The 20,976-nt window shown below is 38.1% G+C and overlaps 1 protein-coding gene across 1 annotated transcript; it reads left to right on the plus strand.

Annotated features, from left to right (window-relative positions):
- LOC109848102 (BTB/POZ domain-containing protein NPY2-like) lies at positions 335-6,889 on the plus strand. Its single transcript, XM_020417423.1, is given in 6 exon segments — positions 335-555; positions 987-1,517; positions 3,381-3,450; positions 4,235-5,416; positions 6,101-6,364; positions 6,367-6,889. Coding segments are annotated over 5 exon segments (1,818 nt in total). The 5' UTR covers positions 335-555; positions 987-1,455; the 3' UTR covers positions 6,607-6,889.

Below are 20,976 nucleotides of genomic sequence, written 5' to 3' on the forward strand. Positions count from 1 at the left end.
ATCAAAGAATTTCATTATACAGCCGCAAATTTTGTTACTTACTAATAATTCGCGGGTCAAAGTCTGCAAATTCACAAGTCATATGTGATAATAACTTCGAAAAGTTAACGCAATCAAACAATTAACTAGACACCAGTTATTAGAGGGTGACATGTAAAAGGTCGCGCTAAACAAGATGCGTCCAAACTCGAGGGTCGTTTTATGGCATCCACGGTGGTATTTCAGAAAATTCATCCAATTATGGAGGGGTATTATTGTCATTATATAATTCCGGAGAAAATCCAACGATATATGTACAAATCACATGAAGCAGGGAAAAAGAAACAAGAAAAAAACAGAGCAAGTAAAAAAAATTATTATAGCGAGAAAGAGAGAGTAAAGCTCTTGTATATAAACAATTTCCTCCGGTTACGGAGAGAGAAAGAGATGTGTTTCTTCTTCTTGTTGGCCTTTGGCATTTATTAGTGAAGATTGGACTTGAGAGCTCTTTTTCTCTTTTCCGCTCACTTATCCTTCAGATTTCTACTGTGGATTCAAGGGGAAAGAGAGACTGAGGTAAATTAAGATTGCAATCACCTTTTTTCATCATGTGGGTTTGTTCTAAAACTCATCTATTTTTCTTAGATTTGTCAGTTGATGGGTTTTCTTTGCTTTTTGATAGTGGGTTTCTGATGTGGGTTTCTTCATTTTCTCCGTTTGAATCATTTCCTGTGATGAGTTTTCATTATTTTGGATTTTTACTGGCTTTTTTCTGATGGGTGTTCTTTCACTTTTATTTCTTTTGCCATTTATGGCCTATATGTTGTAAATTTCTCTTTGGTTTGATGTGGGTTTTTAGCAAATTGATAAGATTCCATCTGCAGCTGTTTGATTTTGGTCTCCTTATGCTCTCCTCTTTCCTTTAGAATAAAATATAAGATGCTCTCTGTCTGCAATTTTCACTGCTGAACTCCTCGCATTCCAAGATGCTGTCTTTGGCTTTGCAGGTTATTTGATCTCCAAGCTTGGGAGTAGAGAGACTGGGGGAATGTGGATTCTCTAGTTTTGGGACTTGGGAACTAGCTCAGCTCTTAACACTAGATCTCAAAATCCTTTCTTTTCTGTTTCAGAGAGAGAGAGAGAGAGAGAGAGAGAGAGAGAGAGAGAGAGAGAACAGTGTACAGCTGAGTACAGAGAGAGAGCGAGAGTATTAAGAAACAAGTGAGTGCTTGTAGAGTGTCTCTGATCTTGTTGATTGCTAATAGTTTACTGATCTAGAGAGAAGAAGAGAGGACCAGTATCTTCTGTCTCCTGTGCCTAATTAAAAATCCAATTTCTGAAAGTTGACAAATCCTAGTTCTTGTTTTTTCTAGAAAAGAAAGTTACTCTTTTGCAACTTTCAGAGTTTTCCCAGTTCTTGGTTATTTTTGCTGAGGAGGAGATTTTGTGTTTTGGGATCTAAAATTTGCTCCAACAATGAAGTATATGAAGCTTGGATCAAAGCCCGACTCATTTCAGACTGATGGGAACAATATCAGGTAAAACTTCTTCACGTCTTATCCATTTATTTCTTAAACAAACAGCTTGATTCCTGCACTTGCATTGGTAATGCTAAACGCCGAGGATAAGTTCTTAAGAGTCTTTAACTGTTAACGTGATCCTCTAAATTTTGGTTGTATCTTGGATTTTCATCGAATTCAATGTGATGAATATTATATTAATTGTTAGGTGTCATTTGGCCCCAGCCTGATTTCGTACACTGAATCTAAAATTAGTTAACAACCAAACTGACCAAGATCTGCTTTCCTTCATGATATCAGTGTTAGAGCCTAATAAGGAGGAATAATTATCAGGGTATCATGGGTCCTTATGCTTTTCACATGTGACATGTGCCGTCTTACTCAAAAAGAGTAGTACATTTTTCCTTTGAAAATTATTATGACTATCCTGCTCTTACTATAATGAGTGAACCTAGTAGTTCATATCTTTCTAAATTGCATAGTGGTTCTCTACTTTATAGTTGTTTATGAGAAGTGTTAAGATGGGTGTAAGCACAGCTGTGGTTGAAATCATCATGCTTCATGTACTCTGCATTTAATTTTCCCCCTGATTAGGATGTAATTTATTTTTGAGATATACATGGACTAAGATTGATTGCATGTTATTATACTACTGGGTTTTTTGACTATAAAAAGAAAATGCGGAAAGTTTGAATTCGTTTGTCAGTGGCTACTAACTTTTCTAAAGGTTATGCGCTGCCAGTTGGACTCACTTTGTAACAAACTGATGGCCAAAGAGGGAAACATGGTGGCAGTCTTTACTTCTGTTTGCTAGATCTGTTCAATAGTGCACTAGATAATATTATCTTCACTTTCTAAACTATCGGAAGTATTCCACATAAAATGAAGAATTATACTACTTTCAATGAAAGTAATGTTTTTCTCATGGCATGTCACATTTGAGATCTTGGTATATTTTTGAAGTCTAATGCAAGTTGGTTTTTGCCAGTTTAGAGGAATTACACAAGGATCCATAAAAAATTCACAAGGTGTTGATATGCTTGAGGTAAACATCACTATGTATATGATTGGGAGTGGGAAGTGGAAATTTAGGAAGCATTAATCTTATAGGGTGAATTATTGGAGAGAAATTTCACAGGATGCATCTCTAGTACAATAATCTTGGTCTAAAGGAAAACAGAGGAAGCTTTGTATATAAATCCTTCTCCATATATACCAATTTGGACAAGAGAATTTACCTTATTGATTATGCATGTCAAGCTCACTTAACCAAAGAACAATCTTCATTGTCCTACAGTACAAGGAGCACCTATATTTGTCTCATTAAAAATAACTTGAATATTTAGATTAAGTATCTCTCTGAATTTGGCAAGGGAGCTGGATGCATAGAAGAACAAATAAGGGCAAGAGGAAAGTACCACCAAGTGGTCGTGGTTTCCCCGTTTGGGATAATTGTTTGATGAAACAAATAATGATGTTTTGGAGATAGCCGATGCAAAATCATCTTGTATATGGTCAAACTCCTAGATGATGTTATATTCCTAGTTGAAGTTGGATGCATCAATTATCAAAAATAGGGAACATATCAAGACTTTGCAATAAAAAAATATCGAAAATAGATGATGCCTTTGGGATGAATTAGTGGATTGCTAACTGCAAAAGAAAGCATACTTCTGTGTTAAAAAATGGTTGATTTTCTGTAGTAAAATTGCCTCCAATAGAGGCTTTCTAACTAACCAAATTTGAGATGAATTACTTGTGTCTCATACTCTGTGTGTGTGTATATCAATTCTATTAAAATTTGCTGGTGTTCCTGAGTTACTTGGAATATATCAAGACATATCGGCTTCTTGAAAAGTGTCTGAACATTCACCTTTGCAGGTATGTAGCAACTGAGTTGGCAACCGATGTCACTATCAATGTGGGAGAGGTGAAATTTTATCTGCACAAGGTAGAAACATTGCTTACTTTTATCATGCATGTACTTAATATTTTATTAACTCTAGTTGTAACCTTTTACCCTGAAAGGTGCATGTATCAGACTTCATGAATCCTTATATTATTTGTTTTGGCTCTTGATAGTCAAACAAAACCTAACATTTTTTTTTTTTTGCTCTTAAGCGACAAATATTGTTTCTACATTGCTCTATGCTATATAAATGAATCAAACAGTGATTTCTTTCTTCCATATGCTATTTATAACACCTTGTCCATGTTGGGTGGTTTTTCTATAGTCAAATATGAGCAAACTGCCCTGATTTAATTGTAAATTTCTCTCCTTTATGCATTTGCTCTTAAAAGTCACACTGCTAATTTCCTTTACTAGGAGTTTGACCAATTTCCATAAGCATGGTGTCAACTAAAATAGCCTATTGAAAAGACTCACATTGGACTATCACTATAATAGTGAAGATCATTGAAAAATAGATTAACTAGGCCTGCACGTTTGCAAGTATGATGAGAAACCTCAAACGTTGTGACACTGAGATGATGTAATAGTTTGTTCTGAAGCATGGCCAAATATGTATAATATCAGAAAATATGTCTGAGGTAGATAATACCATGAAAAATGGTACGTGCCGTTCTTACTCGGAGTTTTTATCCTCTGCTCTATGTAGATCATTGAATTTGTGGATGTTCAACTTACTTAGAGTGTGACAAGGTGCAATATATTTATTTTCTTCAGTCTTTTCTTTTTGGGTTATTGAATATACTTTTACTCAACTATTCTGCAGTTTCCTCTTTTGTCAAAGAGTGCTCACTTGCAAAAGCTAGTGGCAGCTACTGACGAAGAAACTAATGATGAAATAAACATTCCAGACATCCCGGGTGGCCATGTGGCCTTTGAGATTTGTGCAAAGTTTTGCTATGGCATGACAGTCACCCTCAACGCCTACAACGTGGTCCCTGCTCGCTGTGCTGCCGAATATCTCGAGATGCACGAAACCATCGAAAAAGGAAATCTCATCTACAAAATCGAAGTTTTCCTCAACTCTAGTATTCTTCGAAGTTGGAAAGACTCTATAATAGTACTCCAAACCACGAAATCTCTCTTGCCTTGGTCTGAAGATTTGAAAGTTGTTAGTCATTGTATTGACTCAATAGCTTCCAAGGCCTCTATTGATTCTTCTGAGGTTGATTGGTCTTATACTTACAATAGAAAAAAGCTTAGCTTAGAAAATGGTATTGATTCACAATGGAATGGGGTGAGAAAGGAGCAATTGGTCCCGAAAGATTGGTGGGTTGAGGATCTATCTGAACTTGATATGGATTCTTATAAGAGGGTTATATTGGCTATTAAGACTAAAGGGAGAAATTCTCCCCATGTGATTGGAGAAGCTTTAAAGGCTTACGCATATAGAAAGCTGCCAGGTTTTAGCAAAGGCATTATAAACCAAGGAGATATCTTGAAGTTCCAAACAATTTTAGACACAATTGTTTGGTTATTGCCTATTGAGAAGGGTTCCGTCTCTTGTAGTTTTTTGCTAAAGCTATTGAAAGCTGCGAGATTGGTAGATTCGGGAGAGAAGTGTATGAATGATTTGGTGAAGAAAATTGGAAGGCAGTTGTATGAAGCTTCAGTTTCTGATCTTTTAATTCCAAGCTCAGAAGGGGATGATATGATTTATGATGTGGATACAGTTTTGAATGTAGTTGAGGTGTTTGTGATGCAAGAGGGTGGAAGTGGTCAAACTAGCCCTCAAGTGTCTGAAGAGTTTCAGGAGATTAGGAGCCCGGTTTTTGTATCAGCTAGTTCAAAAATGGCTGTGGCTAATTTGGTTGATAGTTACCTTGCTGAAGTTTCAAAGGACCCGAACTTTCCGCTTTTAAAGTTTATTGAACTTGCTGAGATGGTATCGAGCTCTTCAAGGCCTGCGCATGATGGACTCTATCGGGCTATCGACATGTATCTGAAGGTAAGTTATTCACAATTTTACATTCCTCAAAACATTTGCTCATCGACATGTATCTGAAGGTAAGCTACTGACAATTTTATGTTCCTCAAAACATTTGCTCCTTCTAGTGTAAATGCACTATTTTTGAGTTGCATACGGTGGATATCTCCTGAACTTTTTCTCGGATAAGGGTAATCATTTTCAAAGTATAGTAAAACTATTTAGTAGTAACATATAGCAAGATACTATTAAGTTAGTCATAGATTCCTTTCCACTACACAACACCTTAACACTCTTTTGTGAATTGAGGGCTATAATTTGGGTAAAATTCACTAAACCCCCAAAATTTAGGGGTGTTTCCCACAAAACCGCCTCTTAAGTTTTTTTATTCCACTGAAACCCCCTGGAACTTTGGGTGTCTCACGAAAACCCTCTAAACTTAAAAAGTTTCCTCCATGAAAGTGCAGGGCGGTTTTTTACGCCCCAAAGTTGAGGATGTCTCATGGAATAAAAGAAGTATAGGGAGGTTTTGTTGGAGATGCGCCACCCTTATAATTTAATATCTTAAATGAGTCAAAGAAAGAAATTTAAACTTTAACATGCTCATTTATAGAATAGTTGAATATTCTGGAAATATTACAAATCTTCTGTGTTTATGGTCTTGTATTTAGAGTTAATCTTCAGATAACTATGCGAAAATTTCAGGAGCACCCGCATGTAACAAAAGTTGAGAAGAAGAAACTCTGCGCCCTAATGGACTGCAAGAAACTAACCCCCGATGCCTGCATGCATGCCATCCAAAACGACCGCCTCCCTCTCCGCGTAGTTGTCCAAATCCTCTTCTTCGAGCAGCTCCGTCAATCTTCTACTATCTCCTCCACTGCCACCACCACCACAGAAGACCCCGCCGTCTCTCCTTCCCCGAGACAACGCGGTGGCGGCTGTGGGTCTACGGCAGCTTCTAGTTCGTCGCCGCCAATACCGAGGAGGATTGGGACGGGCAGCCCACTAATAACGGAGATGTTGGGTCAGTGAAGAGTTTGAATGAGCGGAGTAAGAAAACAAAGGGGTTGGTGCCAAAGAAGCTGTTGAGTAAGTTGTGGACGACGGACAAGGGGCAGAGTGTAGACAATAGTAGCTCGGATACATCGGAGAGTGCTGGGGACGCGAAGTCTACGCCTTCTAGGAACACAAGACGATCGGTTTCCTAGGTTTTTCTTTTTGTTTTAGGGTTTGTTCACTTCTTGTTTTTGGTTGAATGGGAGTGAAAGAGTCTTCCAAGGGTGTAGGATAAAAGGAAGAAAGGGGAATGCATGTTTGATTTTTTTGGTAAGGTTTTGAAAGGGGTGAAATGATGTCGGTGTTTACTTGGTGGTGATATGATCAGGGTATCTACACTACAGCAAAAGCATATAATGTTGCATGCCTATTGTATCACGTTTCGATCACGATAGCTTTGATCCCTTGCGTGTAAAATAAGCTCATTTTGGTAAATGAGTTATCAAAAGATGGCTGGTGGTGGAATTCATACTCCTTGTCGCATCATCGCAGGCGTTCCATGCACCACTCTTTTATCATTTGGCAGCTTGGTAACATCACGCAACGTTGGGGAGCGGGGGTAGTTAGCTGGGGAGGGGGTAGTTACCCTGTCAGATCCTTTCGCTCGTCCGAAGTCGGAGGATCCGAACCCAATAGGGGGCGTGGCAATGACCAAATTACGCCCCTGTTGTTGGGGAATTTCAGTCTCCCCGCCTACCACGATATGCGCAACTCGGAAGCCAACCCCAATCAATAAGATAGAACAATCACAATTAAAAAAAAAGCACCGAGATTTACGTGGTAGGGGTAGGAGGATGTTAAAGGGGAGAAGTGTTGTACGCCTAGCAAGAAGGGAGTGTAACCCCCAGCAAGAAGCATGTATGTTGCACGCCTTTTGTATATACTCTTGAAGTGGATTAAGGATCGATAGTGTTTAGATTCCATAGTTTAATGTTAGAATTGGGTTTGTTTATAGTGAACTTGGAAGTATTAATGTTTCCCCACCTGAATCGAAGGACTTAATTTCCCCCTATTTTTAAGATAATATTTGTCTCAATATCTGTAAGGGTTACCGCAAATTTGCCTCCCAAGATAATTCGAGTCCAGATTATTGATTACTTGTTGCAGGCCAAAGATCATCATGAAACTTCATCAACGTAGAGATGATACAAGGAAAATTTAAGGAGAGAACTTTCTTTTTCGTAGATAGAATTCGGAAGAGATTTCTTAATTTTTCTCTTCAGGGGCTGTTTGGTTCGTTTCCTTGATATAGGGAAATACATTTCCATGTACAAAAACACAAGTTTTGATTTTTCCAATCTTTTCCAAGAAATGGATTGTTTCGCTTTGGTTCGCACAAAAAAATGATGGGAAACCAATGTATTTATTACTTTTCCAAGAAATGGATTGTTTCGCTTTGGTTCGCACAAAAAAATGATGGGAAACCAATGTATTTATTTTTCTTGTGTTTGGTCACAAAAAAATGATGGGAAACCAATGTATTTATTTTTCTTGTGTTTGGTTCGCATGGAAAAAAAGGAAAACTTTTGTTGATATTACATTTCCCACTTTTCTTGTGTTTGGTTGGTTTTGATGTTTGTAATGAAAAGTGCTTATGGTCACCATGGTAAGATTACCCCCACTATATTATACAACATTTGTGCTTGTTATGTGATGTAATCTTAATTATATAAAAGTTCGACTGTAACATGAACAAATAATAATATCTCAAATAAATTATAATTTGACTTGTAGTAACCTGATTATTCATAAATTTATGTAGTTAAGTTGCATGAATTATCCAAAAAAAACTGTTGAAACCTATAAAAACATATAAACAACCTGAATAGCCAAGCATAAGTATATAACCTAGCAAATCGCACAAAACCATGATTGAAAATTATTCCACAACACAACCCAGCAGAAAAAATTATTCCACAACAAAACCATGATTTTATCTGCATACAAAGTTTCAAAATTAGCTACAGACTACTGATACAACACCGAGCAGAAAAAAACCAAGAGAAACAACATATGCACACCAAACTGAACACAATTAGGTTGTAATGGTCACAAAGTCGAACATAGCTGCCAAACTGATTATGGCTGAAGGCTCAGAATTTTGGTCAATATCATCATATTGTTAGCCATCCAGTACAATATCAAGAGATATTGCAGGTTGCTAATGTCAGATAAATTAGAAATCATCATAGCCTAATTTGAGCACCCGTAAACAATATCAAAATACTGGCATCAACATCAGCCAACAACACCACAGCCAACAAGCAGGCTCACAACCAAAGTACCCAGCAGACCACCAACAGGCAACAACGTGCCCAGCCAACACCACCAACGGGCATCAACACCATCAGGCAACATGCATGAAGACCATCAACAGGCATGAGGCAACAACAACAAGACCACCAACAAGCATCAACAACAACACCATCAGGCAACATGCATCAAGACCACCAACAGGCATGAGGCAACAACATCAAGACCACGAACAGGCATCAACACCAACACCACCAACGGGCATCAACACCAACACCATCAGGCAACACGCATCAAGACCACCAACAGGCATCAGGCAACAACATCAAGTACCCAACAGGCAACAACACCAAAAGGCAACAACAAGAACAAGTACCTAGCCAACAACAGTAACAGGCAACAACAATGCATCAAGACCACTAACAGGCATGAGGCAACAACATCAAGACCACGAACAGGCATCAACACCAACACCACCAACGGGCATCAACACCAACACCGTCAGGCAACAAATAAGCTGAAAAAAAAAACCATAATTGGATTACAATTACAAGTCATTCCATATGTCAAAAGTTCAGTGCAATAGTGAACCCGCGGGGATGGATTTTCTAAAAAATGATACCACTATAGTCAAGAAGCAATGAAGTTATTAAGAAAGTTGGTTGAGTGCACAATGTATATAACCATCCAGACAGGTAAAGGTAATATATGTATCAGAAAGATAAATTTTAATGTAAAATATTCATGTGTATAAAATGTTCTGTTAAAAATATAAAGCATCTCGACTTTCTAGCAGTTACAAACATGCTAAAGGAGATGTTACCAGCACACCCTTGTTCAAATTCATCCATGCACCTTTGCTTGAGTAATATTATTTTTTACTTGAAAGTGGTAAAAGGATTTAAAGTTCACCTGATTTAATGCGCAAAAAATATATGATGACATATTAATAATTACATCATGAAAATGAATCGAAATTAAAAGGGGAAGAGGGGTTCTGCTTTGGTACCTGAAATCTGAATGAAGGAACTAACTTGTGCATGAAAGGACTGCTTCTTTAAAGTTGTCATGAATTTCATAATTTTAATAAGGAAGAAATCCCAGAAAGGAAAGCAAAAGGGATCTCCATACCTATACAAAACAGAGAAATGCATCCTCCAAACAACCAATATCCAAAAAATCTGAACAGGCTCACAGCCAGGCTCCACAACCAAGCTCACAACCAGCAATATAAAACCAAGCTCACAATCAGCAAACCAAACCACAACAGGTTCACAAGATACACCCACCAGCATCATCCAAACAAGCACAAAAAGCAACCAAAAACCCAACAATAAAAATGATACACCAACCAGGAATATAAAACCAGCCAATCAAAAATGTAAATAGATTATACACCAACCAGTCACACAAAATGAACAGGAAACACCATCTCGCACCAACAATGAATAGGAAACGTATAAAATTTCCTGATTGCTAAACTCACTTAGAAAATTAGTGAAATAGGCTCAGAATCTAGTCAATATCATCATTGTTAGCCATCCAGTGCAATATCAAGTGATATTGCAGGTTGCTAATCTCAGAAATTTTAACAATCATCATAGCCTAAAGTAAATACATTTCCCACGTGTTATTATAAGCAAGTGAAATAACATCATATGTAACAAAAATAACATCATGAAGAGATTGGTGAAATCCTCACAACCAGGCTCACAAACATGATAAACAAAAAACAACAGTTAGAGAAAAAGGCATGGTAAACAGGCTCACATCCAGCCAATCAAGCCTCATCTCCAATGTGTTATTATAAGTAAGTGAAATAACATCATATGTAACAAAAATAACATCATGAAGAGATTGGTGAAATCCTCACAACCAGGCTCACAAACAGGATCCACAAAAAACAACAGTTAGAGAAAAATGCATGGTAAACAGGCTCAAATCCAACCAATCAAGCCTCAGAAAATGTGTTATTATCCTGTACAATATCAACAGATTATACACCAACCAGCCACAAAAAATGAACCAGGAAACACACATACTATACCAACAATGACATGTTATCTTATAAAATTTCCTGGTTGTTAAGCTCATTAAGAAAATTAGTGAAATGAGCTCAGAATCTAGTCAATATCATCATTGTTAGCCATCCAGTACAATATCAATTGATATTGCAGGTTGCTAATCTCAGAAATTTTGACAATCATCATAGCCTAAAGTAAATAATCACCAATGTAGACAAGTTTCATGAAAACTTACTACACAAAATACCTAGAGCAGTAGCCATCCAGTACAATGTGTGCACATTGTAGGTTGCTTACATCTTAGGAAATTGTATGGTGACTTTTAAATATCCTGCAGGCATAAGTTTAATTTAAAGGTTAGTACAGCACCACAAAAGCAATCGAATGAAATGAGTTGCCAAAATGTTAAAAAAGAATTTTCTAAATACGTGACCTTAGCAACATATATAAAACATTTGTTAACAGTGACAAGAAAACCATAAACATAATCCCATGAATGTATGGACACACTGAAATATAACATGCAAGCTTAAATTAGATATTTGCCTCTAGTTATCAGAGTTCTCTTTGTACTTTGTAATCTTGTTTGATTTCAGTTTTTGTTAATCTAATTTTTGTTAATCTAACACTAGGTACTATTTGTAACTGATTTAGATCATATGTGCTTCTTTAGGTACAATAAAAGGTCTAACTAATGACCAGCTGGAGGATATCTATCGGTTGCCAAATAATACTTGGGAAGACATACCATCTACCTCTTCGTCCAGGTGCAGAATTAATAGATAACATGATTTGTTACCTTTAAACATTCAGAATTAGGATTGATCAACCTGACAAACAATAATTGATAGGTTGACTTGTGGGATTCATTGCAACCTTTAAACATTCAGAAACCCTAAAAACACAAACATATCCCAAACATTCAGAAACCCTAACAGGGGGGGATATCCCAAAATTCAATTGAAACCACACCAATTCCTTGTATACGGGCAGATAATCTGTGACGCCCCTGGGTTCACACAAGGCTGCAGTCCTCGGTGAAACCAAGAATGTCAAACCTGCCATGCACCACACCGTGCAATAACATGTTTCACCATCACAATTAACATCTCAAAGATCAAATACCCTCCTCCAATTTCTCACAAAATTGATCTAAATTAATCTAAAAATCCAAAAATTTAAAAAAATTGGATTTTTACCTTGATTTTGGAAGCAACAGCGTCGAAAAGATCAGATCTGAATAGCGTCGGCACAAGATCAGACCCCCCCTCCCCCAATTTCTTCGAATACAGGGGCAAAGATAGCGGCGGGGGTTTCTGGCGGGAGGAGAGCAAAGGGGGTAACAATAGCTCAACAAAGAAATCAACGACGAAACCAAAATCTGACGTGGCGCTGGTTTTCATCGATTTCACTCCGATGGGGAGGGAAATGGGGGAGAGGAAAAAAATCGATGTGGCGGCGATTTCCTCCCTCGTTTCTCTATTTAGCCCTAGCGAAACAAAGCAGGGAAATGAAATCTTCGGAAACGCAAGAACCAACGTGGAGGGCTAAAGAACCGACGTGGAGGGGTTTTCCCACTTTTCCACCTCTTATAATAGCGAACCAAACAGCCCCTCAATTTCTATCTTCCACTTTTACTTTTCTCACCCTAAATAACAATTGAAATTTCCAGCCGTTTTTGGAGGTCTCGAATGGCTGGTTATTGCAGAATTTCAGTTTTAAAAACTGCGTTTTGGCAGTTGGCAAAATGCAGTTCTGCAGTTTTGGAAACTGCATTTTTTAATGCAGTTTATCTGCAGTTCGGTTATTTCAACTAAATTTGAAAATATCCAATATTTAATCCTTTAAATATTTATAATAAACTCATTTTTAGATGAGTTATCAAGACATGAGATGTTTAGTGATGAACAACTTCCTACTTGTCAAATCGGAGCTCGGAGCAGGTAGATCTGATGACTCTTTAGCGTTTGGTGACTCTTTTCACTAAACCGAGGGGCATTTTCATCCTGACTCCTGAAAATTCATGGTGTTAATTTATGGGGTTAAATGAAATAAACAAAATGCAGGGGAGTTATGTGCAAAACTCCACAAAGTTCAAAGGGTTAACTAAAAATAACCTGATTTTTACTTTTGTGATGCAATCTAACATCGCAAAAGGTGCAAGAAACATGGTATGTCTTTATAGTATTGCACATGAGAGTTAACCAGAATCTATTCAATTAAGGCTAATCAGCACTTAAATACCTTATAGTTTCACATACTTCGGACTCACACCCTCACTTGTTTTTTGTAGCACTTTCTTACCCTGAAGATTTCAAAATTTTAACTTTGATATCTCATGTTATGCAAAAGTGAGAATGTTCCCCTAAAATTGATTTGAGTTCCAGAATTTTGCAAAAGTAAAAAAAAATTTCGCACTTTAACACAAAGCAGTTTAAGTTGGAGTAAGTGAGCAAAAACATTAGTTGAGCTTAGCGGATCCCTCAGATGAGTTAGGCCGATCAAAATTTATTCGTTGTGTGGCCCTTCTTCATCTGACAAGTTAGTGTAGGGTTTATACCTTGCGTACCCACTCACCTTGAGTCATTTTAAAAAATAAATAAATAAAATAAAAAGACAAACATAAATAAATATTTTCAAGCCTTGATCACAAGAAACAACAGAGTTTCGATGCGAATTTCAAAAGAAAAAATAATTGTCCTGATTCGTATCTTTAATGATAATCCTAAAGTGATTTGTTAAATTATATTTTGGTGCCCATCAAAGACGCTAAAGGTCTAATAATTCTTTTAAAAGGGGGGAAAAAGGAAGAAGAGGTGTAATAATGAAATTTCAAATACATATAAAATAGGAGGAAAAAAAATGTGCCAGAAGTATGAAAACCACTTTTAACATTCCTAATACAGAAACTACCAACTAAGGTTCTGATAGCAATTTCAGTTCAAAAAAAGGTTCTGATAGCAATCAATCACATTTACCTACTTCCGGTGACACGTCTATCAAAGTCTCTAATCAGGTAGAATCAATTGTCTGTACATCGTAGTGCATAATATCTTACCTCCTTGACGTTATACGTATGGGTAAGCCTGTCACTGTTTTGACAATTAAATTCATGGATCTTGTTATGACCACATCGATTCAATTCATGCAAAATGAATGGCCGTGGGCTCGTGGTCCCCTTGGACAACATGTATCTTCCCATATTTGTTTCGGCTCTTCCTCGATTCCTCTGTGTTGGTCCAGTTCATTGCAACTCTTATGAAAACCCAGCCACAAAACATGAATATATTATGTTGTTCTGGTAATTAATGGACCCTGATCTTCTCTCCCATCTCTTTTGTTCACCTCGGAACAGCTCATATGCGGGTTATCTTTATATGTGGCTCAATGTTAAGGAGTGAATGATTTGTTTTTTTTTTTTTGCCCCCTCCAAATGTGAGGGGATTCTGTAGTACCGTGTATTTCCAAGAGATGTAGTTTCCTTCAACTTACCATGGCTTTTTCCTAAGTGGAAGGGTATTTCTGGTATTGTAGAAATGTGCAAAAGAGAAGCTTTATAGTATGGATATAGAAGGCACCATCTCATTTTTGCAATGAGACATCAAAAGATAGACTAATTGCTCTTTTGTTCGCAGAGAGGGGGCTCCACCCTTGTCGCCATATACCTCACCTCCAGTTGGGCCTCCTTCTCGTGTTTGTCTGGCATCCTCCCAGCCCAAGCGAACCCCTCCTTCCCATTCAGACCCCAAAGGCAAGAGTCCTATGTTCGGATCATCTAGCAAGTACCCTCTCCCCCAGGTGGATAAAATGTCAGACGAGAGTTCAGATTTGATAGATGTCATCTTCAAAGGTATCTAGATCAAGATCTCTAAATCCTCTTGGGAGGCTATCTTAGAAGCATTCCCCCACATCGACGAAGGCAGCCCCATCCAAGCCAACGCCATTCAAGTAGACCAGGCAATTCAGATCAGCTCTTCTGATTCTCTGGACATTGCTTCCTCTTTAGACCCCCCTCCTGGCTTTGAAAACGTTATTAGACAAGCTAAGGTGTCTAAGAAGAAGTCCCGCAGTGGGCTGATGTCCCATCTTCCCTACAGGAGGCACCTCTTGTTGATGAGGAGAGGCAAGTATCTAGGAACCTCCAAGGGTAAAACCTCCTCCTCCTCTTCATCTATGCCCATTAACGCTCTTAATGTGGAGAAGTTGGAAGAAATTTCTATTAATTGTGGAATCAAAGGTCCAGTTGACCTTAATGTCATGAGGGATATCCAAAATATGGAGATTTCTGGGAACTATCCCAACTAAAGCTCTCTGCCTTTTCTACAAGTAGTCTCTCCTCCTTTGCCATGGGGATAGGTTCATGGAATGTTAAGGGTTTAAACAACCCAGCCAAACATAGATTGGTGAGGGATTGTTTGCAGCTTGCAAAAGTACAATCAGTGGGTCTGCAAGAAACCAAACTCTGCTCGCCTAGTCCTTTCGTCCTCAAAAAGTTGGGGGGGGGGGGTCTCCTCTTGGATTTCCCTAGATGCTTCTGATTCTAGAGGAGGGGTCCTTCTAGGTTGGAACGAAGACATTTTTTCATGCTCCTCCACTTCCATTGGTATCTTTTCTGTCTCTGCTACTCTTACGTACCTCCCCTCCAATTGGTCTTTCGTTGTCACCTCTACCTATGATCCCTATGACTCGATAGATAGAGAGGTATGTTGGTGGGAACTCAAGAGAATTAGGGACTCCCACTCCCTGTCTTTGGTTGTTTTTGGTGACTTCAATATGGCTATGAGTCTATCTGAAAGGAGTGGCCGTTCGAGCTCTCTCCATGATATAGAGGCCTTTTGCAATATCATCAACTCCACTCATCTCATAGACCTTCCTCTCAGTGGCAGGAAGTTCACCTGGTCTAACCATAGATCCCCCCCTCCCCCGCTAGCCAGGCTAGATAAATTTCAGGTTTCCTTGGACTTTGAATCCAAGTTCCCTCTCCTTATTCAATTTGCATATCAATCCCCATGCTCGGACCACTGCCCCATCTTGTTGGATACATCTTCTCCCTTCAAAATACCTCTTTTCAGATTTGAAAATTCTAGTTAACCTTTCCAACCTTCTCTCATTTCATCGTATCCTGTTGGAACTCTTTCTACTCGGGAGTGGATCTCTCCAGAAATCTCCCTCTCAAATTGAAACTCATCAAAAAGAGAATCAAATGGTGGTACAGGAACAATCTTGCCTCTTTCAAACATCTTTACTCTAGATCCATGGATCAACTCAATTTCCTCAATCTCATAGAAGAATCAAGAAGTCTCTCTCCATTAGATTCCCAGCTTAGAGTCAATCTGCATGATCAGCTTCTACTTCTTGCTAAAGCTGAAGAGATCAAGTGGAAACAAAGATTTAGAATCCAATGGCTCAAAGGAGATAATAACTCTGATTTCTTCCACAAAACAGCTTCTTTCCGTCATAGAAAAAATTTCATCCCCCATATCATGGTTGATAACGTCCTTATATCTGAAGAGTCAGACATTAGACAATCTTTTTTTGATTTCTATTCTGAGCTCTTTCAAAAACCTCTTGTCTCTAACGTGCAGTTGGACTGAGATCGTCTCTACCCTCATAGCAACATAGATCTCTCTTCTCATGACCGGCCTTTTTTCCCAAGAGGAAATCTCTGCAGTAGTGTTCGATCTTCACCCAGATAAGGCCCCTGGGCCTGATGGACTCCCCATTGTCTTCTTCCAGAAATTCTGGAGTACCATTCATACAGATGTCATCTCCTTTATTCAAGCTCTCCACTCCAACCCTCAAACCCTCCACAACATCAACTATTCCTTCTTTTGCCTCATCCCTAAAAAGGATGGTGCCAGCAGCCCTACAGATTTTCGGCCCATCAGCCTTATCAACAACTTATGTAAAATCTTTTCTAAAGTCCTTTCTAACAGACTGAAACCCTTCCTGTATCTGCTGGTGGACAACTCTCAATCAGCCTTTCAATCAGGGAAATCCACGTTTAACTCTGTTCTCCTTACCTATGAGATGATTAACTTCTGTTCCTCTGATAAGAAAGAGATTTGTGCAATTAAAGTAGATTTCTTCAAGTTGTGTCAATTGGAACTTCCTCATCTCTCTCCTTCAAGTCAGAGGTTTCGGCCCTCAATGGTGCCTTTGGATCCACCATATTCTTTATTCATCTAAATCTGTTGTTTTAGTTAACGGGATCCTTTCTAACTTCTTTAGATACTTTAGGGGCCTTAAACAATGTGATCGTCTATCCCTCATGTTATTCTTGATAGTAGTTGATGTTTTGAACAAGATGTTGTCTTCTAGTGCAGCTTCAGGAGATTTATCTAATCTTCAGTTGAAGGGTGAGCTCAATTCCATTAGAGTTCTTCAGTTCGCCAACGACACCATCATCTTCAGCAAGGCTTATCCCACTGATATGACCATTCTTAAAATCATCCTGTTTCTCTTTGCCAATATCTTTGGACTGCACATTAACCCTCATAAATCTAATCTGTTTTACATTGGTAAAGTTCCTCTCAAAAGCTCCCAACTAGCTTCCATCCTTAACTGCTCTATTGGCTCGTTCCCTTTCACTTACCTTGGTTTACCTCTCAAAAGAGGTTCTCTGACCAGAAGAGAGTGGCAACCCTTCCTGGACTCTTTCATGAAAAAACTTTCTCTCTGGAAGAATAAGTCCCTCTCTATTGGTTGCAGACTCACTCTCCTAAATTCAGTCCTCTCTTCTATCCCTCTCTACTACATGTCTTTCTTCAAGTTGCCTGCATGGGTCATTAAGGCTATTGATAAAATCTGGAGGAACTTTCTATGGAACAGTAGTCATATCCAGGCTAAATCCAAATGCCTGGTCAATTGGGCGACTGTTTGTAGGTCTAAGTTAGAGGGAGGGCTAGGGGTTATTGATATTTCTTCCTTCAATCTTTACCTTCTCTCCAAGTGGTTTTGGAAAGCTTTTAATAGAAACTCTCTCATTAGTAAAGTTATTTTCTCTCTCTACTCCAAAGATAACTCCAACCCTTTCGTGCACCCTCCAAAAAAATCTGCATCTAGATTCATCCAAGACCTGCACTCTATTCATCCCTCTTTTTTTAGTATAGTTAAATGGTAGGTGGGTGACGGTAAAACTTGCAATTTTTGGTTTGATAAGTGGACTAATGACAACTCTCTTAGTAGTCTTTTTCCAAAAGCATACCATCTTACATTCTCTTCTTGCAGCTCTGTTTTTTCCAAATGATATATCCACCAATCTACCTGGCATTGGCACCCCATTCTCAGAAGGGGTATTACCTATGAAGATAAAAGGGAAATTGATAATCTCCTAACCCTCTTGGAAGGGTTTTCAGTTGCTAATAATGCTAATCCAGACAGTTTATAGTGGCCTTATCATCCTTCTGGCTTATATTCAGTCAAATCTCTATACACCATCATCACATCTGGTGGGGTTAAGTCCCATATTCATAGTTTCTTATGGAAATCTCACATCCCTATGAAGGTTAAAGTATTGTTCTGGATCATATCTAAACAGAAACTCAACACCAGGGCAAATTTGATCCCAAAAGGCTAGTTAGGAGATCCCTGCTACCCTCATTAAAACCAGGAGGTTAAGACTCATGACCATCTGTTTATCCTCTGTCCTTTTGCCAAAGCAGTCTGGTCTACCCTTCTTCCTCATGCCCCTTTTGCCAGATGACCCCAATCTATGGAGGAGCTGACTCTCTTATACAGGGATCCAAATATTTGTGTTGAAATTAAAGTTATTTGGAATTATTTGTTTCCGTGCTTCTGCTAGAAGATGTGGAGTTGTAGAAATTATCTCATATTTACAGATTTCCCTGCAAATCCTATTAATATCGCTGCTAACATTGCTAGGTATGTCATGCTCTGGACATGGGCCGAAGAAGATAAATTGGCGAGGCGTGTTCACCAGGCTGCTAAAAATCTGAAAATGCAAGAAATCGCCATGAAGGGTACTGCTGGAGCCTTCGAGGATAATCTCTCTGATTTCAATTGATGCGGCCAGTCTTCCTCTCTGCCCTAGTTCTCTCAGTGTTTTGAGAAGGATATGGTTGTTGTTGGTTTTTTTCTTTTTTACTGTGTTGGGGCCTTGATGTATCAGACTACATAGTATCTAGTGTGTTTTCTTTTGGCCTTGGGTGAGAACACTGTTAGTGTTAGTTCGGTAGGTGATGACTAGGTCCGCTCCTTACCAACTTCCCTAGTGTGTTCTTACCTCTCGGCTCTGTTGCTGGTTTTTGTTTTTGTATCAGACTTCTTTTAAATATCCTTATATAATATATCTTATGAACATGGTGCCTCACCCTGTTTTTCAGTTCCAAAAAAAAAAAATTGAGAGGTCCACCGTAGTAGTTATATCTAAATGTGTGGACTTGATACTCTTATCTCTTGATAGATCATTTATTAAATACAGTGATGACAACTTATAGAGAAATACAAACTCAACTTTCCAATAAATTTGCAGATTAATAAAGTTTTGTTGGCCTTCTTGTTTTGATGATGTTTAACAAACAATTTACCACTAATGTTGTTTGTCTAGTATTTGTGTTTTCTTATTTATTATAGACAAACAACGAGTTGGAGGATGGATGGAATAGAGCTTCAACGATCATATCCAAAGGAGGTTGGTGGAATGTCGGTGAAGCTATGCAAATTCAAGTTAAAGATCAAGTTCAAGCTTCATCCGCGAGCTTACCAAGTTGAGCTACAATGAAGATCAAGATCAAGCTTGGGTAATTTAGTTTAGATTTTATATTATGTGTGTTAGATACTCTAAGCTCAATATATTATACACACACATTTATTGGTTTCTTCACACATATATATAGTTATATATATATACATAAGTTTTGGTTTCTATGCATATATATAGTTATATATATACATACATGTGTTTTAGGTTTTTATGTTTATATATATATGAAATTATATTTCATATTTTTCTATTATGTTTTTGATAACATTGCATAGAATATGCAATTTTGTGCATAATCATTGTGCAAAGTTTCAAAACATGGTTTAGCCTAAATGTCAAAATTCATATGTTTACATTTTTGTGTTTTGGACTATTTTACAAAATGATGATATTTTTCATTTGGGAAGTCCTTTTTCGAAACCAGTCGTTGTAGCATGTTTATTATCATGTCTACAATCATTCCCCAAAGTTTTACATTTTTTGGAATTTATTTGATATTTTTAAACATGGTTTTAAAATCAGCTCTAAAACCTGTTTTTCTGCTGTGTCAGTTTTCGGTCGACCGCACCGGTCGACCGCACCGGTCGACCGATCATTTGTTCTTTCGTCACCATGCAGCAGAGAGTTGGTCGGTCGATTTCACAAAGTTTCAAAAGTTGGTTTATGTCAAAACATCAAAATTCAAGTATCTCATATTTTCATGTTTTGGACTATTTTGTAAAATGATGATATTTTTTATTTGGGAAGTCCCTTTTCGAAACCAGTCATTGTAGCATGTTTATTATCATGTCTACAATCATTCCCCAAAGTTTTATATTTTTTTGGAATTTATTTGATATTTTTAAACATGGTTTTAAAATCAGCTCTAAAACCTGTTTTTCTGCTGTGTCAGTTCGCGGTCGACCGAGAGCTCCATCGGTCGACCGGTGCGGTCGACCAAGAGCTCCATCGGTCGACCGCACCGGTCGACCGACGAAGTTCCTACTCGATTCTCAGACTGGAACCTAGATCGCGGTCGACCGCAAGAATTTCCGGTCGACTGCCGCTCAGTCTGACTGTTTCCAACGGCTAGTTTTGTTACCGTTGGCTGGGCTGTTTTTGTCATTTGGCTTGGGGTTTTTAGCTGAGATTTTGAATGGGTATAAATACCCTATTCCTGTTCTCTTTCAACTAAGCTAAGAAGTTTTTAAATAAGGGTTTAAGCTTGTTTAGTTTGGTTTAAGTTTGTTTTGGGTTTGCTGTTACAAAGAGGAGTTTACATCAGCTTTTGAAGAGTTCATCTTTAACATTTTTCATCCTCCCTTTGTGTTTATAGAGAAGTTTTCTTAACTCTATTTTCTAGCATTTCTACTATTGTATTTCATATCAATCTTATTGCTAGTTCTTATTGAGTTAAGTTTTATTGAATCTCATTGTTACACACACCCACTTGAGCTTATTGTATTTTCATACATAGTATATTAGGGTTGTGAGAGATTGTAACATTGAGTTGTGCTTAATTGAGTTCTCATCTATTGTAG

The sequence above is a fragment of the Asparagus officinalis genome, chromosome 7 (genome assembly GCF_001876935.1).
Source record: "Asparagus officinalis chromosome 7, Aspof.V1, whole genome shotgun sequence".
NCBI lineage: Eukaryota > Viridiplantae > Streptophyta > Magnoliopsida > Asparagales > Asparagaceae > Asparagus > Asparagus officinalis.